Raw genomic sequence first — 26,481 nt, forward strand, 5'->3', positions numbered from 1 at the left:
AGATGATACAGGTAAACGGTTTAGCCCCGGTCCTGGCAAATAAGCATGCAATAAATATCAGCTCTTGTTATTCTAGTTATGCTGGTAAAGAAGCTTTTCAGTGATTGGAAGTAGATAATTAATCTCTCTTTCGTGGAAAGAGGAGAGCCTTATCCAGTGCAACTTTCACATGTTGGAGGTTGGCCCCTCTTGAGTGGGACAGTGAGGAACTGGAGAGGGTGCAGAAAGGGTCCCTGTCCTCAGCTTCAGTATGATGGGGGCGGACAACCGTCAGGCTTTGAAAGGCAGCATTTCCCCTCTTACAGGGAACCTATTAGTTTCCTTATGGGATGACCTCACATCTGCATTCTGGTAGAGAAGCTAAGAACAGCGGAAACAAAGGAGCCACCTGAGCTACCTTGGGGAGAACTCTAGGATTTCATTTACGTTTTTTACTTTAGTAAATAGCAACCTTGGCATCTTCCCTGCGCTGCTTTGTCGTCCTCACACGGGCTGCTCCGGGGGCTCTGGACCCAACCCACACCCTGCGAGAGTAACAGCTGCACTTGTTAGAGATGCACAGGAAGGGGAGCGGAACTGTGTGCGTTTTACATGTTATGTAAGACCGTGGAGTCGAAACATTATTCTGGTTGTGCTGCCTTTGACCAGACTCACGGAGGCTCGATTTGCGCTGGCCAGGTGTAACAGAACTTGGTGAGTTCAGGGATGGGGCAGGAAGAGAATGGACTGTGCCCCCACGCCCAGGAGCAAGAGGGGGAATTTTGTGATTGGATTTGGGACGGGTCTAGAGGTTTGGCAGGGCTGGGCGACGTTTGGTCCTGCTGAGTTAGGAAGCAGGGCATCAAGGCATGCCGGGTGTCCTGCGGGGGTCTGAATGTCCAGGGGCCAGGAGTCCCAAGGGGAAAGAGATGCAGGGGGCGGGGCGTGCCGGGAGTCCCCGGCTGCAGGGACGGGCGTTCCTATAGTCCGGGGATGCAGGGACCGGCGTGCCTGGAGTTTAGGGGTGCAGGGGCGGGCGTCCCGGCGGTCGGGGTGCAGGGGCGGGCGTGCCTGGAGTCGCGGGGCGGGGCGTGCGGGGGGCGGGCCCGGGGGCGGGGCGGTGGCGGCTCCTCCCCGCGCGGTGCGGCGGCCTCGCTGTGCCTAGGCTCGGGCGGCGCGGGGCGCCTCAGTCGGCGGAGCCGGGTCGGGGAGCGGGCGGCGGCAGCATGAACAGCATCAAGAACGTGCCCGCGCGGGTGCTGAGCCGCAGGCCGGGCCACAGCCTGGAGGCCGAGCGCGAGCAGTTCGACAAGACCCAGGCGAGCGCGGGCGGCGGGGCCCGGGCGGGCGGGCGGCCTGTGTCCGCGCGGCGCGCCGAGCTCCGCGGCCCGAGCGCCGGCGCAGGTGAACCGGAAGCCGCGGCGCGCTCACGGACGCTGGGGCGGGGAGGCGGACGAGGGCCCGGGAGGACGGGAGCGCGGGGCCGGGGTCGGAGGTGCTCGTAACGAGGTGGCCGGAGCGAGGGGCCGGGGCGGAGCTGGCCCTGGATCGAGGTGGCCGGAGCGAGGGGCCGGGGCGGAGGTGGTCCTGGATCGAGGTGGCGGGGAACGAGGGGCTGGGGCGGAGCTGGCCCTGGATCGAGGTGGACGGAGCGAGGGGCCGGGGCGGAGATGGTCCTGGATCGAGGTGGCCGGAGCGAGGGGCTGGGGCGGAGGTGGTCCTGGATCGAGGTGGCGGGGAACGAGGGGCTGGGGCGGAGCTGGCCCTGGATCGAGGTGGACGGAGCGAGGGGCCGGGGCGGAGATGGTCCTGGATCGAGGTGGCCGGAGCGAGGGGCTGGGGCGGAGGTGGTCCTGGATCGAGGTGGCGGGGAACGAGGGGCTGGGGCGGAGCTGGCCCTGGATCGAGGTGGATGGAGCGAGGGGCCGGGGCGGAGGTGGTCCTGGATCGAGGTGGCGGGGAACGAGGGGCCGGGGCGGAGGTGGTCCTGGATCGAGGTGGCCGGAGCGAGGGGCTGGGGCGGAGGTGGTCCTGGGTCAGGGTGGCGGGGAAGCATTGGGTCAAGGTGGGGAGGGGCGGGGGGCCCGGGCCCAGGTGCGGCCCCGGCCCGGCTCCTGCTGCTCCTCCCCCTCCTCCCCGGCTGCGAACAGATGCCCCACCTGGGGAAGCCATGCGTTTCCTTGGAGGAAACTCTGCTTCCTTTTCTCGCGAGCCGTGTCCAGGGCCGCACAGTGGCTTATTATCTGCCGGGTGAAGTTTCACGAATGTCGCCGGACTCGTTTGCCCGCTCCGGGCCCGGCATAAACAGGCGGCCACCCCCGGGGTCCACCCGGCGCCGACAGACGGAAACTTCCCCGGCCGGCTTCCTGCGCACCCACGCGCGCTTCCCTTCCCGGGAGGCCCATCCTGGGAAGGTGCTGGGAAATTAAATAATGGCGCGGGTGTGTATTTGTACATTGTTGGTGCCGAGGGCCCACGATGGAGGCGTTGTGTGTCTGGTGTGCTGTTCCGCTTCTATTTTACAAACTGTGAGGTGTTCTTATGCCTGGGGCAAACTTGCTCCTTTGCCAAAATAAGCCAACCAAGACTGAAATGGTTGAAAAATTTTATTTAAGAAATAAAGGAAGCCAAAAGTACCACCCCTACCTTGGTCTGAATCAGGTCGCTGATATTTGCATTTGTGGCTGCCCTGAGCAAGTTCCTTCCCTCCTGCCAGAGCCAAGAGCAGTGACTTCTGCGGTTCCTTTCAAAACAGGTCAGCACTACAACAGCTTTCCTTTCGACATAAGAGAAAACTCAGGGAGCCCTGCTAACCTTTGTGCTTGTGATTGACAATAAAAGTGATAGTAAAACCTCCCGATGGGGGTCCGGCATGCCAAGAGCAGGCACCAGCTTGATTGCAAATGATTAATTTGTCCTTGTCATCATCGTCATCTGGTCCAGCCTGGAAAGCTTCTCATAAAAACAAATGTGGCATTTAATTTAAAGTCATTAATGCATAATTAATTGTGTCAGGACTTACAGAACATAGGAAGAAACACTTAACTGGCAGAGAGAATCTGGTGTGAGGAACTTGGTTCATTCAATGAAATTTTTTTTTTTTTTTTTTTTTTAAGATTGCCTGTTTTTTTTTTTTTTTTTTTTTTTTTTGGTGGTGCTGGGTATTTGAACCCAGGGCCTTCTGCTTGCAAGGCAAGCACTCTACCAACTGAATATATCCCCAGCCCAGATTTCTTGTCTTTTAAGGAGGTGGAGGAGATGAGATTTTTAGGGCTATGTTCCTTGGTCTTACTCTTAAATGATAAGGGCACCCTTCCTGATGGTCAGTGATAGTCTCTGACATAGAACCACATAGTTTGGTGGCTGGTCTATAAACAGAAGGCAGGTTATTTTGTTTTGTTTTGCTCTTTGGGTCTTTGAGGAACTGAAAGAGTTACTTTAAATGAAGAACTCTGTAATGGGTGAATCTCAGAGGACTCATCCACTCCAGCCCCCCACCCTTTTTGGGCACAGATGGAGTTGAGGTCCCCCGTATGAGTTTGCCTGTCTTCACTGTGACTTATGGAGGGATGTAAAAATGAGGTTTTGTAAGTGGTTAATATTTAATTAGTCCGTTCCCAGAAATATCTAGTGCGCTGCCAGCCAGGCCCGTTGGTGGAAAGGGCCTGGAGAGCTGAGGTTGCTGCTTCTGTGTCTCCTTTGGGACAGAAAATAGTACATCCAATCCTGGGACCAGCTTCCCTGTGGAGCATGCTGCCTGTCTTGACATTGGCTTTAGTGCCTGAGCTGCTGGCTGGCTTAGAATTTAAGTCCTCACCAGCTACCAGCCTGATCTCTCAGCTCTTGGGCTCCTGGTCAGGAGGAAGAGAAATGCTTCATGTTTGTTTTCTGGACAGGACACACCCTGTTCTACACAGGTCTGTGTGTTTAGCTCTCAGGAGTGTTGAGGGAGGTGGTCGTGGTTTCTCTGGCCAACGGTGCTTGTGGCTCTGGCACCATGTAAGCACATTATGATCCCCGTGGAGTGTCCGAGTGCCTTTGGTGATAAATACTCCTTTTCAAAATGAAAGGACAAAATTTTATTGACTGCTTCTCGTATTCTGAATACAGAATACTGCAGAATAGAACCGGGACTGAGGCTTTCACCTGTAATCCCAGTGACTCAGGAGGCTGAGGCAGGAGGATCACAAGTTCCAGGTCAGCTTCAGCAACTTAGCGAGGCCCTGTAAAAACTGAAAAGGACTGGGGGCATAGTGGGGGTGAAGTGCCCGAGTTCAGTCCCCAATGTTGCCAATTAGTATATAATTTCCTAAAAATTTAAAAATAGAATTACCTTGTGATCCAGCACCCCTGGATTCACACAAAAAAAGGATACTGCAGATTACAGCACACCTGTATTCTGAATGCAGAGATTGCCTGCACCATTAACAAGATGGCGTGACTTCGTGGAACACTCTTATAGGCAGGTAGACCTGATTTCTGGCCTGTTCCCTGGGTGCGTTGCTTCATTCCTGAATCTGTTTCGTCAAAAACAGGGATGACTCCACTGACCTCACAGTAAGGTATGAGAGACACTGCCACAGGCTGAGGGATGGCCCCTGGAGATGTCCACATCTTAATTCCCCAAACCAGTGAATGTGTCACATTACTTGGTAAAGGGAATTCAGGTTGTATATGAAACCAAGTTGCCCAACAGCTGACCTTGGGATGGGGAGATTATCCTGGGTTACAGGTGGGCCCAATGCAATCACAAGGGTCTTTTAATGTAGACAAAGGAGGCAGGAGATGAGGTCAGAACTTGACTCCCCCAGCCAGGGGTGGCTTTGCAGATGGAGGAAGGAGCCAGCAACCAAGGAACATGGGTGCCATACACAAGCTGGGAAAGGCAAGGAAATGGTGCCCCTATCCCCCAGAACCTCCAGAAAGGAAAGCAGCCCTTCTGACACCTTGCTCTTTGTCCTGTGAAACCCTTTCCAAACTTCTGACCTCCAGAACAGTAAGATGACATATTTGTGACGTTTTAAGCCACAAAATGTTTAGCAATTTGTTATAGCAACCATGGGGAACGTATACATGCTACATGAAAAGCATGTGATGCAGCACCTAGCACATAGTAGGGGCTCAGGAAAAAGCTTGCCATTGTTCTCCCTACCCCCCACCCCCGTCCTGAAAACATTTTCTACCTGAGACAGGTTGCAGGCCTCCGCTGTGAAGGATAGCCATCTTTGAAGCATGGCGCCCCTGAGGACCCAGCAGATAGGCCTGGGACATGCTAACTGTGGAGTCCTGCTTCCTCCTTCACCTGCAGGCCTATTTGCATCTCTGGACCACAGTTTACCCCACAGGATGTGGAGGTAGAGCCTCTTCCTGTCAGGTTAGGATGAGAGAAACCCTTTAGGTCCCAGCGCAGGGCTGCCTGGCCACTGCTCACGAGGCCAGAGCAGCGAGTTGGCACTAACCGCAGAGAAAGCTGCCCAGGCATGAGGTGAGGGGGCCCTGGGGAGGGACTGCCAGGAGGAGTGGCGCTGGGAAGCGGTTCATAGGTCACCTTCCAGGGCAGCGACACCTCCTTCGCAGTCCTGCAGGACCCAGATCTTATAAAGATTAACATTTATTGACAACTGAGGACGGCTGACCCGGCTGCCGATGCCTCCCAGAAGAAAACAGAGGAAGAACCACAGGTATGAGTTTAGGTGGTCGGTGGCCTCTGGAAAAAGTAAATGGAGGCCGGTGACGTGACTGGCCCAGTGCGTGAGTCCTGAACATCGGGGCGTGCGTTCTGCTCTCCCACGGAGTCTCCGAAGTCTGGTGTGTATGGGACACTTGCAGCTTCTGCTCGTCTGGACTCCACCTTTGGAGTGTCCAGTAGTGACACCTGGCCAGTGGCCACTTTTAGACTTGCAAGTCCAGAAGCACCTGGGGAGCTTTTAAAAATGCCAGTGTCCGGGCCTCCCAGGGCAGTGATTTGGTTGGGATGGGGTGCAGGCATTGAAGCTCTGAGCTTTCCCCGCCGGTGTTCTGGGGAGTCTCATTAGCCGCCGACTTCAAGGGCACAGACAGGTGCCTGGGCTGGTCCTGAGTCTCTGCTTGAAAGTGATTCCCAATTGTGGAGTTTCATTCAGACCCCTGGTCCCTGTGCCCTGCACTGCCGGCCACCCCTCTGACCTCTAGGTCACTAGCCCCTGTCTGGCCCTCATGTAAATGTGTACAATAATAGAAATAGGTCCTCGACCCCAAGTTTGGGAAGAATTCTCACCCTGTGGTGAATGGCCAGGACGCCCCCGCTGCTTCTGGCCACTGCCACAGGACTGAGCCCGTCACCTCTCAGGAGGCAGCAGGCCGCCTCCTCCCCACCGTTCCCCAGGCAGTGGCACTTGAACAGAGGCAGGTGGGGCTCACCCCAGCCTGGGAGGCCACACCCAACCCACAGGAACCCCTGAAGTGCGACCAGACTCCTGGGCTGCTAGAGGCCACCTGGCCCTGCCTGGGTGTCACCTGAGCCACTTGCTGGTCAAGTGGGGCCAGAGCTGCCTACACTTGACCGCTTCCTTCCCCCAGGACACACTGGTGAGGTCCACAGACTCTGCCTCTGTCATCCTGGTTCTGCTGCCTCGGGTATCCCGTGGGAGGGTAAAAATCATTCCTGTGCCCCACTCCCTGCCACCAGAGGGACATGAGCTATGGAACATGCCTGCAGTTAGGAGCCGGGGTCAGGCCTGGCCCTATACTTCATGCCCTGGATCTCAGTTTCCTCACCTGCAAAATGGGGATAGCTCTAGGACCCGGTGAGGGGCTGTGGGAACGGCCTGCTGCAGGAGTGCAGTCACCGTCTCATGGTGCAGGACCAGAGAGCGCCGCAGGAGGCAGAAAGCGCCTCCCAGTGCGCTGAGTTTGGCCAGTGGAGCCAGGGCTGGAGAGGAGCACAGGTGGGGAATGGCTGCCCCTGCCAGGAGCTGGGCGCCCCTCTGGTGCTGTCCAGGAGAGGCCCAGACTCAGGTGGACTGTCCACAGGCAGGGTGGGGCGAGGGCAGCCTGGAACTCCTGCAGAACTGCCCCCTTCCGAACGGGGGCAAGAGTGTGGCCTAGGCTCTGCCCTGACACCTGGCCTTGAGGCCCACATGCAGCCAGCTGCCCTGGGCCCTAGTGAATGAAGCCCAGCCGGCCACTTGATCCTGCCGCTCAGTCCCATAGCACTGAGTGGCAACCCTCAGGTTGAGTCTAGGCCTGCTTGGCTGAGGGACAGGGAGACCCAGCTGGCTCACCTGAGCTGCTTGGCCAGCCTGGTGCTGCTGGTGCCAGCTGTGCTGTGACCCCGTATTTATTTCAGGGCTGACTCAAATATCACCTTGTATGTGAAGCCCCCCCCCCCCCCCCCCCCCCCGCAGCTTTCCTGCACCTTCCTAGTCCTGGTGCATGATGCATGCTGTGTCCCCATGTCCCTGTCACACCGCAGCCATCCAGCAGATCCGGGAGAAGTGGACAGATGTGAGGCTGGGGAGTTTGCCCCCAGGGCCGGCAGCTGTGGCACACCGTCCACTGCACCCTGAGATCCTCAGGCGAGGACAATACCCCTGGCCCTGGGCCCTGCTCAGCAAGTGCCTCTGCATGGGGGCAGGGCTCTGGGCCCACGGTGTCCCATTTTTGATGCTGTCCTTGTCGAAGCCTGGAAGGCCAGTGGGGCCACGCTGGGGATTCTGAGCTGGTGGGGAAGAGTTTTTTTCCGGTGGGACTGTTTTTCCTTCTGATAAAATAAACACGGCGCCAAGCTGCAGTAGGTGTGTCTGCCTCGGAGTGAGTGACTCAGTCCCCTGGCTTGTGGGACAGACAGGTCTGCGGTGATGTCACCAGTGCCCAGGGAATGGAACCGCCCAACGGGCTCCTGTCCATTCCGGAGCCAGCACAGCGGAGGCGTGACTCAGGGCCGTCTTCCTGCCCCCACGTGTCACCCTACAAAGCCCAGAGCGGAGGTGGCCATGGGTTGGGCTGTGAATTTGTTGTCAGTGTCCAGAGCACGGGTTCTCCCCACAGGGCTCTCTGTCCTCTGCCCAGCGCAGCTTCCTGAACAGAGGAGGTGACGGAGGAGAGGGGCCGAGCGGCAGGGCCCGTCTCGCGTGGACTTCCTGTCTGCGAGGTGTCCGGCCTCTCCGGGCTGCACGCACGCGGCCCATCCCCGCAGCCTCGGCCACAGAAACCCTGTGTTTGCGGTCATCAATGGCCTTTGAGGTGGCCCCGGCGCCTGAATGGGCGCTTTCTGTCCCTCAAGCCACCCTTTGAGAGTGCAGGGCGGACTGACGCGGCTCTGCCAGCGCCGCCCGGCGCTCTCTGAAGGACGTTTTTGTCCGGGCCAAGTGCGCTGTGCGGCCTGTGATAACGGCCGAGGACTTCAGTCTGATTCATCGCAGGCGGCTTTAAAAATGGAAAGGGCTTGATGGCTGCTTTACTATCCACTAGTGGTGAAGTGACCGCCGGAGAAAGAGGCCGCCTGCAAGTGTCCCTGGGCGTCTGAGTGGCCCACTCGCCTTCTCCCGAGAGGACTTCGCGACTCCAGGCGTCGGTTAGAGCCTCGGAGGTGCAGCCACCCTTGGCTCCGAGGGGCTGGTCCCAGGACCCCCGAAGGTGCAAGCTGCCGGCAGGAGTGCTGGAGCGCTGCGTGCGCGCCCTCGCCCTCCTGCGTGCGCGCCCTCGCCCTCCTGCGTGCAGGCCACCCCCTCCTGCGCGCGCGCCACACCCTCCTGCGCGCTTCAGGTCCTGGGCTCCGCCCCTGACGCAGCGTGAATGTAAATAGCTGTCACCCGTGGTGGTCACGAAACTGCCAAGGAAGGAGTCCGCACAGGCATTGTCTCCCCAAAGTGCCCCATCCTACCAGTCGGTTGAACCTGCGGGAACAGAACTCGTGGGTGCAGAGGGCCACCCTTCTTAGTTCGGGTTAGAGACGGGGACAGAGTGTAACTGACAGGTTCCTTCAGGTGACAGGCGCTCCGGATGAACTTAAACAAGAGCACGGAATGGTGGCTCTAGGAGGGCTCGAGGGAAGGTCCCAAGGGATTGCTGATGCTCAGAGCTCGTGGTGGGAGGAGCTGGAGTGGGCACTGGCTCACCATTCGAGGGACACTGGAGGCAGGCACTGGACACGGTGTTGTATTATTTCATATATATATATATATATATATATATTTTTTTTTTTTTTTTTTTTTTTTTTTTTTTGGTGGTACTAGGGATTGAACTCGGGTGCTCTACCGCTGAGCTGCATCCCCAGCCCTTTTTTTATTTTTTTGAGACAGGGTCTTGCCAGGTTGCTGAGGCTGGCCTCAAACTTATCATCCTCCTGCCCTAGCCTCCTGAGTCGCTGGGATTGCAGGCGTAGCCACTGCACCCACTCCGGCACAGTGCTTCCTGCGAGCTTTGTGTACCTTCCTGCTGCTGCTCTGCAGTGCTAGATGGAGCCCAGGGCCTCACACTTGTTTGTCCAGCGCGGTGCTGCTGAGCTGCTCCCGCCAGAGCTTGGTGCACATTCACTGTGTGAGAGACCTGAGAGTTTTCTTTTCTGGCCTCGTTGCCAGGGAAGATAACAGCAGGGCAGGGGGAGCGTGAAGTGGGGCTCCCAGTGGGTGGGGAGCATGCAGGCCAGGGCCCTGAGGCTTCAGGGTGAGAAAAGCCACTCTTCCTGTTCTGTGGGCTTCTGGGGAGGATGCGGCCTCAGGCTTCCAGAGCTCAGCTGTGGAACGGGGGCCCCCTCTGTGCCCCAAGCCCGAGGCTCCTCCCTGAGCTGTCTCTCCCCTACTTCTGTCACCCTCTGGTTTGTGAGAGGTCCCACGGCTGGTGGGCAGTACCAGGCGAACCCCTCTTGCTGCCTGGCCTCCCTGATGGCACCCATACCCACAGCTTTCTGGAGTCAGTGCTGGGCTGGGCAGCTCTGGGGCAGTGCCGCCTCGCCTCACTGGGTCTCCTGTCTCCTGACAGGGCACCCTCTGGTGTACCCCTGGGGTTGTGGTCCAGGATCCAGTGTTGACAGCTCCGGGCCTCTCAGGAGCCAGTGGGCTCGGTCTGGCCTGGTATTGGGAGGTGTCCTCAGCCTTGACCATGAGCCTCTGCTGCTCCTCAGTGTTATCCTGGAAGCAGGGGCAGGAGTATCCTGAGGGCTCAGGCTCCCTGATGAGGCCTCCTGAGAGGCTCGCCTGGCTATAGGACAGAAGCCACCTGCGAGGGATCCGAGGGTGGGTAAAGCGAGGCTTCAAGCCAAGCCTCAGGAACGTGGGCGTTGGGGCCTCCTGCCACACCTGCCCTCCTGGTCTGACCCTCTAGCATCTGTGGTGTGAATTAAGCCCCAGTCCACTCTGTGGCCTGACTGGCAGTCAGGCCCGTCCTCTAGTGTTGGTGGACCATGGGAAGCTGGGATCCTATCTGTGTTGACCTGGATCTCCCTCCTGGAGGTAATCATGGCCACATAGCCCAGAGGCCACCTCGCCAGTGCCCAGGTCAGTCCACAGGGCCAGGGATATAGTGTGAGTTCCCCCAACTTCTAGCTGAGGGAACACGGGTGGTCGCTGGGTCCTGTCGCTGCGTGAAGGGCTGAGAGCAGCCCCGGCGTGGGTGACCATGACCCTGAGCAGCGTCTGGCCTTCGAAGCCTCCTCATCCACCTGCTTCTAGTCCTGTGAGGACTGAGACCCTTGCAGCCAGGTGCCCAGCACGGGCCTCGTGTGGTTGATCTTACCGTTCTGTCACTGAGACTGGCCTGCTGGCCTGCAGCCCGCGCATTCTCCACGAGTTTGGTGACACAGCAGTTCCCAGGGCGCGTCCAGGGTGTGCAAGGCCTCACCCAGCCCTGGACCCCCATGGGTGCCTGCGGCCCTCCTGGAGCTCAGACCCTTCCGTCGCGCAGCACGGGGTTGGGGGGAGGATGTAGGGCTCCGGGGGGCTCCGGGGACAGGTGTGCACTGCTGGCTTGTCCAGAGCAGGAGCAGCAGCAGTGGCCTGTGGCCAGGAACTGTCGCCTGCCCCCTCTGCCTACCCTCGCCGCTCTCTTCCCCAGGCCCAGCAGTTTCTTTACAGCTGCCACAAAGCCCGCCTCCGTTGTGCCTGTCCTGATGGGGGGGACCCTCTCCTGCCTCTGCAGACGCTGTTGTGCCACACACTGTCCCTGGGTCCCCAAGTGCCCCCGTGCCCCAGACACTCAGTTGTGTAGAAACTGCTCTTTCAGGCTGGCTGGCTCGTCCTGTTAGCAAGACCTGCCCAGACGCTCTCCACCACCCTGTGACCCTCCTCAGCTCCGGGTTCCATGCTGACCCGGAGGTCTGCTCAGGTGGCGTCTCCCTCCGTGGCGATGGACCCCACTGGCCACTTTGCCTGTGTCCACGCTGCTGGGATTGTCTGGCCCGGGGCTGAGGGAAGTGTGTTCACCAGCCAGAGAATCGCAGGTGGTCGGCGGCCCCCCAGCTTCCCTTCTCCCTCCTTCCCTCCAAAAACCACGCTGATCCTCCAGGCACCCTCGGTGACAGAGCGGGAACCAAGTGTCACTGAGGCAGGCCTCCGGGGACTTTGACCCCAGAGCAGAGCTGTCACACAGGGAGGCTCCCAGGGCGCTGCCAACTCTGAAGCCCCTTCAGGTGACCCTGAGCCACTCCTCTGAGGAAGGTCCAGGACAGGAGGCTTGGGTGGGGGCCGGGGTCAGCTGGGCCGGCCAGGCCCTCTCCTGGGACCAGCCTGGCTGCTTCCTGGGAGGAGCAGCGAGTACCCATGGCCAGGAGTGCCCACGACCGCCCCTGTGAGCACTGGGCCTCCTGCGCAGCGCCTGGCGCCCCACGTCTGCCCGCCTGCACACAAGGGGGCTGTGTTCCCCGGAGCCGGCGGCGCCTGCCGCAGGAGGGCAGGACGGGGAGCAGGCATCCCTGGGGCCACCCGCTGTGCCGGGTGCTGTCCTGGGGCCGCGCTCCCGGAGACTCCTGGGCCTGTTTTGTGCGGTTTCCCACGTGCCGGGCACTGCAGGGCTGGGGGGCAGAAGGCTCCCGGCAGACTGGGAGAGGGTGGCACGTCAGGAGCCTATTGTTGTTGGGGGGCCGGCAAGTGGGGAGCAGGAATCGGGGTGAAGGGCAGCAGGTGAAGGGGCGCTCTCCCAGGGTCAGGCCCGCCACCCTGGGTCCTCTGCGTCGGGGCCGCGGGCTGTGTGAGCAGCTTCGCCTTCTTGCTGGGAATCTTCCGGGCCAGGTGGCAGTCGTCACAGGACCAGCTCAGGTGACAGCCCAGCTGGGGCTGGGATTACACACCGGGAGCCAGGACGCTGCTGGCTTGAGCCACAGCCGCTCACCAGCTGCCTGGGGAGGCGCAGCCCACCTGCCCTCTGAGCCCCGCGCTGGGGGGTGGTGCCTGAGCTGTGTGGCCGTTGCTGAGGACGTGACTTGGAACCCCGGCTTTTCCCTTGTTAGTGGGGCAGACCAGAGGCACCCCTGTGCCTCATTTTCTTCCTCAAGAAAATGTCCTTCCAGCCACCTCTCAGGGCGCTGCCAGAGGCTGGCTGCTGCCAGACCTGGTCCTCCCAATAGCCATTGCTGTGGACAGCGTCCCCTCGGCGGGAGTGATGACCCCTGGGCACACAGCTGCAGAGGGTCCAGCGACTTCACCATGGCCCCTGGGTCACTGCTCTTCCTCAAAGGAGCAGAAGCCCGGAGAGGCCCAGGCTGGGCAAACAGGACGACAGGTGGCCGGGCAGCCTCGTGTCTGGCTGGCCAGTTTGCAAATGAGGGAGCCAGAGCCTGTGTCCTCAGGACCCTGGTACAGCGAGGCAGCAGGGTTGGCTGCAGCCCCAGGCCCCCACATCCCAATGAGCCACCACAATGGGCCCTGTGTGCAAAAGGGGGTCAGCACGCTTCGCTGGGTGGCAGTGTGCAGGGGCTGCCTGGGCGGCCCCAGGTCTGCGCATGCACCAGAAAGGGCCACTTGGCTCTGCTGGGCCTCCCCTGGGTACACAGAGGACACGGCGCCCCAAGATGAGTGGGTGGCAAGCTGCCCACAGTAGGCCCTGAGCTGACCAAGTCACCGCTGTGTAGGGCAAGGCAGAGACCACCTGTGTGTCGGGCTGGTGCCCAGACAGCCTCCTGGTGTGGCCCCTTGACTCGGCCCAGCTGGCCATGGCTGGGCAGCCGTCAGTCCGCAAGTGCTGACAGCCAGGTGGACAGAGACTGTTAGACCTGCCACCAGAAGAAGTACGATTGGTGACAGCACATGCCAGGTGTCCCTGAGCCTCCTGCAAAGACACAGTTGCCTCGGGCCCTCACAGGAGGCACGTAGCTGGGTGGAGGTGGAGCTGGCTCTGAGACATGGCAGCGGGGACTGGAGCGCAAGGCTGAAACTCAGACAGGAGGAGCCTCCTGCCTCCCTCCTGCCCCTGGGCTGCAGCGGCCATCCCCCTTGGTGGCAGGAACTGAGCCAGGACACAGTGCCTAGGGAGGCAGCCCACAGGCGACAGGGCTGTTTCTTTGTGGTGCCTTTGCCCGGGCCCTGCCTCCCGAGTGGCATGTCGCCTCCTTTGGCCCAGGGAGCTCTGCACAGGCCCTGCCCTCAGGCACGCCTCCCTGGGGCCCGGGCCTCGTCCACAGAGGTGCCTCCTGGGCCTCGAGCCCAGCTTCTGTCCCACCTCCCCGCGCCCGGTGACTGGGTGCCTTTATCATCCGTTGTCTGCTGTAGTTTCGGCTGAACGCTTCAAGTAAGAGACGCTCTGCCTGGGCTGCTCAGGAGCGAGGCCCCTCCAGCGTCACCACACTCGCCTCTGCCTTGCTGTGCGGCCCTTGCGGGTGGTCTCTCCAGGCAGCACGTGGGTGGGCTTCTGAACTCTGGCTCCCTTGTCCCTTGCAGGCCATCAGCATCAGCAAAGCCATCAACAACCAGGAGGCCCCCGTGAAGGAGAAGCATGCCCGGCGTATCCTGCCCACTGCCCAGGCTGGGGAGAAGGTGGACAGGCGCATGGTCCCACCCGGGTGGTGGGAATTGGAGCAGTTCGTCTGGACACATGTCCATGACCTTGCCCTCTGTCTTGTCCCCTCTGCTGAAGACCCTAGCCCTTGTTACCTGGGGCAGAGGGTGGGGGCAGCCCAGTCCTCCCGCATCTCAGTGCAGCTGCATTTACCCAGCTGCCCTCCCCGCACCCCCGTCTCTGTCCTCTTGCACTTGACCTTGACCTGTGCAGGTATCATCCTGGGCACTCACCACGAGAAGGGGGCCTTCACCTTCTGGTCCTATGCCATCGGTCTGCCCCTGCCCAGCAGCTCCATCCTCAGCTGGAAGTTCTGCCATGTCCTCCACAAGGTCCTCCGAGACGGGCACCCCAATGTGAGTAGTGGCCCTGCCCTCTGGCCCCAGGAGGGGCAGGGAGCCGGGACCCCTCAGAGTCGGGCCTCAGCTCTGGGCTGCCTGGCCCAGCCTGCTGCCCTGGTGGGAGCCCATCAGCTTGCCCTTCCCGCGGCAGGTGCTGCACGATTGCCAGCGGTATCGGAGCAACATCCGGGAGATTGGAGACCTGTGGGTAGGTGCGGTGCGGGCCTGGGGTCCAGGCGGGCCTGCCTGGCATGCAGGCTTATGAGAAGAGGTCAGGGGCCTCCTGGGCAGTGGAGGACAGTCCCCTGTCCATGTGAGGTCGCGCTGTGCACGTAAGGCCACGTGCAGGGCTTTCCCAGCACGTCACTGCTGGGCCTCCAGCCCCAGAGCAGGCAGGCCCTTTAGTCCCTGCAAGTCAGAGAGTGTGGCAGCCCTAGGCCAGTGTCCCAGAGGCAGCTAGGGAGCCCATATGATGGCCACAGGCCCCAGGACTCCCTGAGACCAGCTGGTGTGGAGGGGGTTGGAGATCCACGCCGCCCATGGTTCCCCGGGACTTAGACTCTGTGGTCTGAGCGCTGGGGAGCTGTGTTCCGAGTCCGCTCCAGGCCCTCAGGAGTTAGGGAGCCAGGCGGGAAGAGGGCCTCGGGCCAGGCGCTCTCTCCGAGCACCGTGGCCAGCCTGCAGCCCGGGGCAGACCCAGAGGGAGGAGAGGGCTCCAGTTGGGGCATCGCCCTGTCCGAGGTCTCTGCATTTTATCCGTGTCCCTTGAAGTGAAGGGAACAACGTCCACTGTGCCTGAGCAGACACGGGCCCAGGGCCTTGAGGGGAGGGGACTCCTGCCGGATCGAGCCTCCCCGTCGCCCCAGCACTTCAGTGCTCTGTCCCAACTCAGAACTGGCCGTTGCCCTGGACAGAGAGCTCTCTGCTCACCAGTTTCTCTGGCAAGAATGATAAGGAGTAAGATGGAGAAGAAAAAGAAAGCGGGGGGGGGGGGGGGGCGGCAGGTGGCCGTCGAGTGGACCAGTGACTGGAGTGGGAGCGGGTGGCCCTCGCTCTGGTCCCTTCACCTCATTCCCTGACTGGCCCCACGCCTGCCCAGTCCCTGGGTTTTCTGGGTGTGTTCTTAGGGCAGCGGGTCACCTGGGTGTTCCCTGCAGGGGCACTTGCATGACCGGTACGGGCAACTGGTGAGCGTGTACACCAAGCTGTTGCTGACCAAGATCTCCTTCCACCTCAAGGTAGTCGCCTCTGGACGTCGTGGGGCTGAGGGGCTGTGGGCTGTGCCTGTGGTGTTCTGGGTCATCAAGGAGGATGGGATCTGCCCGAGTGGTCTGTCCACTCACCAGGAGGCCAGCACGAGCTCCTAGGACTGCTTGGCTCATCCCAGCTTGTCCTGTGGCCAAACCGTGTCCTGCCTGGCTGTGCCCTGACTCCCCTGTGGGCTCCCTCCAGCACCCCAAACCCTCAGCCAGCCTTTGCCTGCTGGGCCACAGCAGCCACGGCCACCTGGGAGCTAGAGCAGTCCTGGGACAGAGCCGGCTCTGCCCCGAGCTAGGCGGGACCTGGGTGTGGGCTGCCCAGCACAGCTGCAGGGTGGGGTCTCTGTGCAGCACCCCCAGTTTCCTGCCGGCCTGGAGGTGGCCGATGAGGTGTTGGAGAAGGCGGCTGGGACGGATGTTAACAACATGTGAGTGCGTGGCTGAGACCCTGCTCCTCTCCTCCCTGCCTCATGCCCTGGTGTCCCTGGAACCCCCACCCCTGCCCGCTGCCCACAGGCCAGGGTGTTGAATGAGCCCGTGGCCGAGGTTGAGCGTCATGTCCCGGGAGAGCGGGCTAGCTTACTGGTGGTCATTCGGAATCCAGCGGTTTGTCCTGTGTGCAGGGAGGTGGGGGTTGCACCCTGTTACGCCGGGGTCTTGGGGACAGGGCGGTTTGCCCAGCCTCCCTGTCAGCCTCCCCGCCTTCTCTGCAGCTTCCAGCTCACCGTGGAGATGTTCGACTACATGGACTGCGAGCTGAAGCTCTCCGAGTCAGGTGAGCCATCCTGCCGGGACACAGGAGGGTCTGAGCTGCTGCTGACAGTCGGGAGGACACCAGCGACCACACTGCTGTAACCTGCGGTGTGCGTGTGTGTGCACGTGTGCGTGTGTGTGAGAGCCACACACACCTGGCAAGCATGGCCTCACAGCCACAGAGCCACCCCCAGCCCTGACTTACTGAAGTGCACCTGCCCTCAGGGGGTCTGTGCCCCTCCCAGGAACAGGTGGTGAGGCTTCCTGGTGCCTCCAGAGCACAGTGGAGGAGCCTCCGCTGCCACCCGGACCCCAGCCCCTCTGGTGTGACCAGGGAACAGTCTCCGCTGTCCTTGGGCCCATGTGGGCAGTGTTGTCCGGGCTTGGGCCGTGGGGAGTCCCGTTTCTAGGTTCCTACCTGGCCTCGGGGCATCTGCAGCCCTCTCCCCGCCACCACCGGACAGAGCCTGAGTTGTGTTGCCCATTTTCTGCCCTAAAACATCAGTTTCCCAGCCCAGGAACCGGCAGCCGTTGGACAGGAAATCTCGGGCTCGCCCTCCCAGGCCGAGGGGATTGTCTGAAGGCAGCTTCAGCCCGCCTGGGGTGACTCAGTGCTCTCCGTGGCAGGGCAAGACGCGGACACCTTTTAAGGGAAAACTGGAAGCTGGGAAGAGGCCAGACAGCCTCCCCGCACCCCCGGCCTGGACTGAGGCTGGCTCAACCCCGTGGGCAGTCTGTCCCTACTCGATGCTGAGCCCTGTGCACCTGGGCAGGCTGCCCGGGACCTCACAGGGCGTGGCCCAACGGAGCAGCTGGCCTAGGGGACAGGCTGTGTCCTGGCACACATGGGCTGAGCTCGGGCCTCGGCACACGGGAGGAAGCCCCTGTGGGCAGCAGTGGCCCCCACAAGGGAAGTGGAGAGAACCTGCTGGTCCCCACCCCTGGCCCTGGTGAAGCACAAAGGTGGGGCACCGAGGCGCTGCCAGGTGCCAGTCTGCTGCTCGGGTGCCAGGCCCCTGCCACGGCTGCCTCAGTGGGAAACAAACATCCAGGGGCCCTCAGTGGGTAGCTGGCTGTGGGATGCCGAGCGCGCAGTGGGGAGAGCGAGTGTGTCTGACGGCTGTGGTCAGGGAAGATACAGATGCCAGTTGGTGTGAAATAGCAGATCGAGGGCTGCATATCCCACAAACACGGCCAGAGGTGCACTTGCCTGTCAGACACGGGCGGCGTGGTGAGGCCTGGCCCTGCCCACCCTGGCCCTGCCCACCCTGGCTCTGCCCACCCTGGCTCTTTGCTGTCACTGCAGAAGTTTGCAGCTGGCCCTACCCCAGCGAGGCCAGAGCTGAACCCCAGGGGCCCAAGGGCTATTCTGGAATGGCCAGATGTGCCCAGCATGGAGCCACCTGGCTGTCCTCCCACCCTGGCTTGCTTCCTGCTCTTTGTCATTCCTCTGCCCCAGGAAGGATGCCAGCCAGGACCGGCAGCCTCATGTTCATCTTTGTCCCCCCTCAGTAGTTCTGACACAGGGCCTGATTGTCAAGGGCCCCCCGGGAGGTCGGGTTCCACGGTCACTTGTGCTTGCAGAGCTGAGTCCTGAGCCCATCGCTGTCTCCACAGCTGTAGGAAGGGACCTGGGTGACAGTCTGAAGCTCCTTTCTCTAAAATTTAGAATGGGTTTGAGGCCCAAGGGCAGGGGGCTCATTGACCTTGACCTTGACCTTGACCTTGGGCATGCTCTTGGCGAGGGGTGGCCACCGGCACAGGGTGCGTCGAGGAGCACGTTGGTGTCTGAGACCTGGGGTGGAGTCCGACTTCCCAACCAGGTGGTCTGCAGCAGCTGCCCACCGCCATGGCCACCTCTTCACGGTGGTGTGATGATGTGAGCGGCTGCCATTCCTGGGCTGTCCCGATGTGGCTGTCCATGCGAGCTGTCCCAGGCTAGCTCTCACGCCTCGTCTCCCACTTTGCATGCAGTTTTCCGGCAGCTCAACACGGCCATTGCTGTGTCCCAGATGTCCTCAGGCCAGTGCCGCCTGGCCCCGCTCATCCAAGTCATCCAGGACTGTAGCCACCTCTACCACTACACGGTCAAGCTCATGTTCAAGCTGCACTCCTGTGAGTCACTGTGCGGCCCCAAGGGTGGCGTCCTTGTGCCTCGGGTCTTTTGGTGTTGGCTGTCGAAAAGGAGTGTGAGGAGTTAGTCTAGGAAGAGCGACAGTCAGCTCGTTACCCACCACACGACGTGTTTAAAGAGAAGAGAAAATCACTGTTTTCCAAAGCAGAGAAAGACTTGGTAGAGTTTTGTTTTGCTTGGTACTGAGGATGGAGCCCAGGGGCGCTTGACCACTGAGCCACATCCTCAGCCCATTTTATCTTCTGAGACGGAGTCTCACTAAGTTGCTTAGGGCCTCACTAAATTGCTGAGTCTGACCTTGAACTTGCAATCCTGCATCACTGGGATTACAGGCGTGTGCCACCGTGACCTGCTTAGTTTTAGGCTTTTGCAACTGAATGCCTGGCTCAAAAAGGGACAGGGCCCCTTGCCTGCTCCTGAGTTCATCCTGCCACGTTCTCTGGGGGAGCAGGAGCAGAAAGGCACCTTTGCTGAGCCTGAGGGTTTTGACCTCCTCGACCCTCTAGAGGGGTGTTGGGACCACGCTGAGAACCGCCAGCTCAGGACGCGCACCGTTCTTGCTGTAGTCCAGGACCCCGGGTGTGTCATCACCCCAAAGCTGGGCGCAGCTTGCGGCTCACTGCTTCTCTAGCTCAGAAAGTCAGAGCCAGGCCTCCCCGGGTCTCGCCCACCTCCCCATGCGCCTTCCTATGCGGGGCAGGCCTGGCCCGGTCATGGGTGCTCTCTAATCTCTGACGGTCCAGAACGTGGAGGAACACGGGAGGGGACAGCGCCCCAAAGCAGTGTGTGGAGAAGAAGCCCCTAAATCTGTGCTGTCCCCAGGTCTCCCGGCAGACACCCTGCAGGGCCACAGGGACCGGTTCCACGAGCAGTTCCACAGGTACCCAGTGGGCAGGACGAGGCTCGGCCGGGATGCAGGCCGTGGCCCCTTGGTGACTGTCCCGCCCCTCTCTCCTCAGCCTCCGGAACTTCTTCCGCAGAGCCTCCGACATGCTGTACTTCAAGCGCCTCATCCAGATCCCCCGGCTGCCCGAGGTGCCCGCACCCTCCCTGACCGCCAGTCCTCCAAGGATGCGGGGCAGCTGGCTGTCCCCACCTGGCTCGGGGACAGTGGAGGCCGGGCTTCCTCGGGGCTGTTGAGCAGCTCTCCTCTGCTGCCCCTGCAGGGACCCCCCAATTTCTTGCGGGCCTCAGCGCTGGCTGAGCACATCAAGCCGGTGGTGGTGATCCCCGAGGAGGCCCCCGAGGACGAGGAGCCCGAGAACCTCATCGAGATCGGCACTGCGCCCCCTGCTGGGGAGCCCGTGGTAAGCGCCACGCCGCCCCACGTCGGGCCCGGCCAGCGCACAGCCGAGGGCTGTGGGCCTGACTGGCCTCCCACCCTGCTGGAGGCACAGGTGTGGGACAGGTGACTGTGCTCTGCCGTGGCAGGTGGTGGCTGACCTCTTCGATCAGACCTTTGGACCCCCCAACGGCTCTCTGAAGGACGACAGGTGAGGCCCACCTGCGACGGCTGGGCAGGGCCGGCCGGGCCTCCCTGAGCTGTCAGGAGGCCTGGCCTCCGCAGGCTGCAAACTCGGAGACGCCCGCCCCCAGGGGCGTGGGTGAGCCCAGTACCTCTGTCCCCAGGGACCTCCAGATCGAGAACCTGAAGCGGGAGGTGGAGCTGCTGCGGGCGGAGCTGGAGAAGATCAAGCTGGAGGTGAGGGCCGCGGGCGGGGTGCCGCCTGCCGCGCTCGCAGGGGCAGGGCCCCACGCTGTCCTCCTGTGCCGCAGGCCCAGCGGTACATCTCGCAGCTGAAGGGCCAGGTGAACTCCCTGGAGGCCGAGCTGGAGGAGCAGCGGAAGCAGAAGCAGAAGGCCCTGGTGGACAACGAGCAGCTCCGGCACGAGCTGGCCCAGCTGCGGGCGCTGCAGCTGGAGGGCTCGCGGATCCAGGGCCTGCGCGAGGAGGCCGAGAGTGCGTGGGGCGCCGGGTTAGCCGGGAGGTGCCCTGCCGCCCTGCCGCCGGCCTCACGCCACTCCTCTCCTGGCAGGGAAGGCCAGCGCCACCGAGGCGCGCTACAGCAGGCTGAAGGAGAAGCACAGCGAGCTCATCAACACGCACGCCGAGCTGCTCAGGAAGGTGCGCCCTGCCTCCGCCCGGGGGGGGCGGCCCCGCCGAGGCTGCAGAGCGAGCCTGTCCCCTGCCCTTGCAGAATGCAGACACGGCCAAGCAGCTGACGGTGACACAGCAGAGCCAGGAGGAGGTGGCGCGGGTGAAGGAGCAGCTGGCCTTCCAGATGGAGCAGGTGAAGCGGGAGTCCGAGATGAAGGTACGTCCCCTGCGTGCAAGGCCTCGCCTGCGTCCCCCGAGCCCCGCTGCCCCAGTGACACGCTGTCCTGTCCCAGTTGGAGGAGCAGAGCGACCAGATGGAAAAGCTCAAGAGGGAACTGGAGGCCAAGACCGGAGAGCTGGCGCGTGCGCAGGAGGCCCTGAGCCGCACGGAGCAGGTGCCGTGGGGCAGCTGCCAGGTGGAAGCCGCCTCTTCCCCGTGAACGGGGCCGCTCGGGTGTCGCCGGGTTCAGGGGCCCTCCGTGGGTCCCAGATGCTGCTGACCCAGCCCCAGGGGATACATGGAATTAGGACCCAGCCCTGACCCTCCTGGGGGGAGAGGAGAGGTGGCTGCGGGGTCGGTGAGTGGGGTGGACCTACTCACGGACACGTGCCCACAGAGTGGGTCGGAGCTGAGCTCCCGGCTGGACACGCTGAGCGCGGAGAAGGACGCTCTGAGCGGGGCCCTGCGGCAGCGGGAGGCCGAGCTCTTGGCGGCCCAGAGCCTGGTGCGCGAGAGGGAGGCTGCGCTGGGCCAGGAACAGCTGCGCGGCTCCCAGGAGAGGGGCGAGCTGCAGGGGCGCCTGGCGGAGAAGGTATGGCCTCCCCGCAGCCATTGCCACCGCGGGCCCTCCGCCGGCACACCCCTAGCCCCAGCTCCCGTCCCCGCGTCCCGATGCCCACTTTCCCCTTCAGCTCCCTCGGGCTGTCGGCTGGTAGGTTCTCGTTCCCTGGTGGCGGTTGCGGGCGTCTCGCGCGTGCCGCGCGCCTCTGGCCAGACCCTTTGCCTGCGGATCGGGTTTGCGCTGAGCTGCTCACCGCCTGGCAGGCCAGCAGCTGGCCCTGTGGGGAAAGGAGCCTCTCTGGGCTCTCCAGCCCCCAGCACAGGGCAGCCCTTCCCACCGCCAGACGGAGAACTGCGGCTGGTGGCTTGACCCCGGGCTGGGCCACATCCCTGGGCCTTGGGCTGGGGCCTCTAGGCCACCTGTCCCCGCCTCCCTCTGCAGGAGTCCCAGGAGCAGGGGCTGCGGAAGAGGCTGCTGGACGAGCAGTTTGCAGTGTTGTGCGCTGCGGCCGCCGAGGCTGAGGGCACCCTGCAGGACGCCGTGAGCAAGCTGGACGACCCCCTGCACCTGCGCTGCACCAGCTCCCCAGGTTCGCTCAGACGCCTCCCCACGCTGAACCTCCTTCCCCAGTGCGGCTGGGGCCTCATGTTCTCCTTGTGCTTTCAGACTACCTGGTGAGCAGGGCCCAGGCAGCCCTGGACTCCGTGAGTGCCCTGGAGAAGGGCCACACCCAGTACCTGGCCTCCCCTGCGGGTGAGCGCCTCCGGCCTCAGCTGGGTCAGGCAGGGCAGGGGTGGGAGGGAGGATTTCAGGACTGCGGGCAGCCGAGCAGAGGGCGCTGCCCACTCCCCGGGGACCCGCGTCCTGTGGGCAGGCAGCCTTCACCACTGGGGTGTGGCTACCAAGTGTCCTCAGAGGGTGGTGGGTGGGCCTGGACCCTGACAAGTTTGGTCCTGTCCTGCTGCCCCTTGCTGCCCCTCGCTGCCCCGCCTTGAGCCCTCCTTTCCTCATCCATGAACTGGGGGCACTGGGGCCACATCTTGAGCTTGTCCTCACGTTCCCCCGCACCAGGGTCTTGTTGCTTCCCACCCAGTGACCTCAGCCCTGTCCACCTACACAGATGCCGCCTCTCTGGTGGCAGCCCTGACCCGCTTCTCCCATCTGGCTGCGGACACCATCGTCAACGGTGGCGCCACCTCCCACCTGGCCCCCACCGACCCTGCCGACCGTAAGTGGGCTCCTGGCAGCAGTGTCTGGCTGCCTCCCCAGCTTGTCTCCCACCGGGGTCTCCACAGTATGTTGGGGAAGGTGGGCCTGCAGCCGGGCCTGGGCCAGGGTGAGGGGCTTCACCGGGGTCCTGGGCGGAGGCTGTGCTCATAGCCCTCTCCCCCCACAGGCCTGCTTGACGCGTGCAGGGAGTGTGGAGCCCGGGCTCTGGAGCTCCTGGGGCAGCTGCAGGATCGGCAGGCTCTGCCAAGGGCACAGCCCAGCCTGGTGCGGAGCCCCCTGCAGGGCATCCTCCAGCTGGGACAGGTGAGATGCACAGCTGAGCCCCTGGGTGGGGGTGTGGGGTCCCAGCTGCTCTGCCTTCCCCTGGGCTGGCTCAGTGGGTGTTCCTGAACAGAGCTGCAGCCACAGGACCCAGGGCAGGGCCTGTCCCCCTCCAGAGGCCCGTGGACCCTGGACCTTTGCCCCGGGCTGTGCGCTTGATGGAACTGAATCCACCTGACTGTCCTCCCAGGAGCTGAAGCCCAAGAGCCTGGATGTGCGGCAGGAGGAACTGGGGGCCATGGTTGACAAGGAGATGGCGGCCACGTCTGCAGCCATCGAAGATGCCGTGCGGAGGATCGAGGCGAGGACTGGGCTGCGGGCTCCCCCGTTCCTGCAGGAGTCTGTGGGGGCTGGAGGCCCTGGGTTGGGTGGGTGTGGCTTCATGTACTCCTGGAGTCAGCCTCTGGACTGGGGACAGACAGCACCTCTCAGGGGTCCCTGAGGTCAGAGCTGAGGGTAGGAGGTGGCCCTGGGTTTCCCGACCGTCAGGATGGCCGTCTCTGGGGTCCCCTTGCTGCTCTGCTCCAGCCAGCTCACAGCTCTGTCATTGGTGCAGGACATGATGAACCAGGCCCGCCATGCGAGCTCAGGGGTAAAGCTGGAGGTGAATGAGAGGTGAGCCCCCAGCCCACCACTGTTCCAGGAGGCTTGGAAGGCCTGGGCCCCGCCTGGGGCCACGGTGTACAGCAGCCAACCAAGCCCCCATTCTCTCCCCAGGATCCTCAACTCCTGCACAGAACTCATGAAGGTGAGTGGGTGGCGGGACCCAGGAGGGCTATCTCACAGCTACCCTGAGGATCACACGTGGCATCTTGGTCTTGGCAGGCCATCCGTCTCCTGGTGATGACGTCCACTAGCCTACAGAAGGAAATCGTGGAGAGCGGCAGGGTGAGGCTCCCTGGTTGGCCCACAGCGTGGCAGCGAGGGATAGACCCCAGGGCCCCTCACCCCTTCATGCTCGAGACTCCTGAAATGCACAGATGAGACGTGTGCCCCCTCGCAGTGTCCCTGGCATCTCAGCTGAGACCCCACCCCAGGAAGGCGTCAGGATGTGCCCTGTGGCTGTGGTGAGGGGAGGTGGGGCCCCTGTGGACCTGTTCCCACCTGTGATGTCCTTGACTGGCCTGTCCCGCACTGTCCTCTCATTGCCACTAGGGGGCAGCCACACAGCAGGAATTTTACGCCAAGAACTCGCGGTGGACTGAAGGTCTCATCTCGGCCTCCAAGGCTGTGGGCTGGGGAGCCACACAGCTGGTGTATGTCATTGGGTGGGGTGGGTAGGGTCTGAGTGGCCTGGGGGGTCGGTGGGGTTCTGAGGGCCTCGGAGCGGGACGTCCCCCGCCCTCACTGGCCCTGTCCCCCAGGGAGTCCGCCGACAAGGTGGTGCTGCACAAGGGCAAATACGAGGAGCTCATCGTCTGCTCCCACGAGATCGCAGCCAGCACGGCCCAGCTGGTGGCGGCCTCCAAGGTGAGCCACACCCCAGGACACAGCCCAGCCCCCATGCTGGGCCTGGTCCTCGGGTCCGCAACTGCCCAGGACTGCAAGCTCAAGGCCTGCCTGACCTCCCCCCAGGTCAAGGCCAACAAGCACAGCCCGCACTTGAGCCGCCTGCAGGAGTGCTCCCGCACCGTCAACGAGAGGGCTGCCAACGTGGTGGCCTCCACCAAGTCAGGCCAAGAGCAGATTGAGGACAGGGGTGAGCACCTGGGTGTCGGTGGGCTGCTGGCTTCCGGGCTGGGCAGGAGTGGGCACCCAGACACTTGCCCCTTGCCTCTGGCCACAGACACCATGGATTTCTCTGGCATGTCCCTCATCAAGCTGAAGAAGCAGGAGATGGAGACCCAGGTAGGCAGCCACGGTGCGACCTCTGGGAGGGTGCCCGGGACCGGCCGGCAATGCTGACGTGGCTGTGGGCACAGGTGCGAGTCCTGGAGCTGGAGAAGACGCTGGAGGCAGAGCGCATGCGGCTCGGAGAGCTGCGGAAACAGCACTACGTGCTGGCCGGGGTGATGGGGACACCCAGTGAGGAGGAGACCAACCGGCCCTGCACTGTCCCCAGAAGTGGGGCCACCAAGAAGCCTCCCCTGGCCCAGAAGCCCACTGTGGCCCCCAGACAGGACCACCAGGTGCCTGGGGTGGGTGGCTGCCCAGGCTGTGCCATGTGTTTCTGGCCTGGTCACTGACCCCTTTCCTCTGACCCTGCAGCTGGACAAAAAGGATGGTGTCTACTCGGCTCAACTCCTGAACTACTAGGCTCTGCAGAGGTCCAGCAGGGCAGCTGGAGGTCGGGCCTAGCCTTGCGTGACTGTCCTGAGGCATCCAGGGGCCCAGCCCCTGGTGCCCAGGCCTCCTGCCTCATCACGCAGATCAGTGTCCCCAAGGCCCTGGCCTCCACTGAGCCTGAAGGGCGTGGGCCACGTGGGTGGTTCACGGATCAAGTCTACCTGCAGCAGGAACCATGGAGAGCTGCCAGGACCCCGCAGGCCCGAGCTGCAGCTCTGCGGAGATGCCTGGAGCGTTTCTGATATTCCAAGTAAAGCCTAAGTTACAGTCAGCACTCTGGGAACAGGGCCACGTGTGGGTCTCCCTGCTTTCTGGACTCGGTGTCAGAGGCTGTAGGTGAACAGAAAGGTAGGGTCCCTGCTGGCTGTCAGGGACAAGGGTACAACATCCGCGGCCTGGAGCACGTCATGAGGGCCTTGGGCCATGTGGTCTTAAGCAGAGCAGGTCTTAAGGTGGCTGGCGGGGCAGGGGGTGTCACGCCTTTCTCCCTGGGCCTGGTGCTAGAGTATCTGACGGGAGCCCCCAGGAGGAGGCCGGCACTGGGGAAGCCAGGCAGGAGTGGGCAGATGCTGCTGGCTGCTCCTGCAGGCACCGTGGCCCAGGTGCCACCTTCCTGGGGTTCCCAGCTCAGCTCTGCAGCTGCCTTCACATTTCCAGTTTTCCATTCTGACCTGGCTGCTCCCCAACACATACCCTGGGTGGTTTCCAGCTCTCCTGAGGATGGTGGCCCCCTACTCGGCCAGAAAAGGCCCAGAAACCAGGATCCATTGGCCCACTTCCTAGGGGATCAGGAAGTCCTGCTGGGAACCTCAGGGAAGGGCAGCCAGAGACTGGGAGCCCTAGTCTTTTGCTGCCCCTGTGGATCTGAAGAACTTGGGTTCCTGGAGCCCCAGGGATTGGCTAGGTGGGAGGCAGAGCCAGCAGCAGGACTGGATAAGTGCCTGGCCTACCTGTCCCTACGCCGTCCACCCTGTGCTCTGGGGAGGCTGCTGAATAGAGCCCAGGTCTGGGGAGCCAGGTCCTCTGCCTGGCATTAGTGCTCCCTTGTGTTAAGGTTCTACTGCAATAAAACATGCTGACTGTTGTCACCAGTGCCCCAGTGAGGGGCTGTGTCTGCCTCTTCATTTTTCCCTCAGGTCCTGGACAGGGAACTGTGGTCGCTGTAGGTGACAGTAAAGCACTTGGGACATGGAACCTCACCAGTGCTGCACACCCCAGTTCTGCCACAAAGTGCAGCTTTCCTGACTCGTGACTCAGGCTCTCCTCTAATGCAGGAGGTCAGTCGGTGGCCACCACCATTCCCAGGCTAGAGCTCCTGGTCTCTTGGGTCAGT

General features: G+C 62.2%; 1 protein-coding gene across 3 annotated transcripts; it reads left to right on the forward strand.

Moving 5' to 3' along the window:
- The first annotated feature begins 1,110 nt into the window (after positions 1-1,110).
- Positions 1,111-26,236, forward strand: HIP1R (huntingtin interacting protein 1 related). 3 transcript variants are annotated; one of them, XR_013765674.1, is made up of 32 exons: positions 1,112-1,298; positions 13,827-13,890; positions 14,158-14,300; positions 14,437-14,493; positions 15,443-15,523; positions 15,896-15,972; positions 16,258-16,319; positions 18,272-18,412; positions 19,254-19,311; positions 19,391-19,466; positions 19,598-19,738; positions 19,863-19,924; positions 20,061-20,133; positions 20,208-20,391; positions 20,468-20,556; positions 20,630-20,746; positions 20,823-20,924; positions 21,147-21,341; positions 21,753-21,900; positions 21,978-22,064; positions 22,432-22,539; positions 22,708-22,844; positions 23,053-23,163; positions 23,419-23,477; positions 23,580-23,610; positions 23,688-23,750; positions 24,018-24,118; positions 24,227-24,332; positions 24,438-24,561; positions 24,684-24,710; positions 24,785-24,991; positions 25,071-26,236. XR_013765674.1 is itself a non-coding variant. In XM_079150809.1 (32 exons), exons 1-32 carry the CDS (start codon positions 1,206-1,208, stop codon positions 25,116-25,118), a joined length of 3,207 nt encoding a protein of 1,068 aa, XP_079006935.1. In that variant the 5' UTR covers positions 1,113-1,205; the 3' UTR covers positions 25,119-26,236. The 3 variants fall into 3 exon arrangements, 1 of the variants encoding a protein (XP_079006935.1); XM_079150809.1 differs by having other exon boundaries at positions 1,113-1,298; positions 24,649-24,710; XR_013765673.1 differs by lacking the exons at positions 24,227-24,332; positions 24,438-24,561; positions 24,684-24,710; positions 24,785-24,991; positions 25,071-26,236 and having other exon boundaries at positions 1,111-1,298; positions 23,053-23,230; positions 24,018-24,062.
- Positions 26,237-26,481: the final 245 nt, after the last annotated feature.

This window comes from Sciurus vulgaris, assembly GCF_902686455.1.
Source record: "Sciurus vulgaris genome assembly, chromosome: 8".
Lineage (NCBI taxonomy): Eukaryota > Metazoa > Chordata > Mammalia > Rodentia > Sciuridae > Sciurus > Sciurus vulgaris.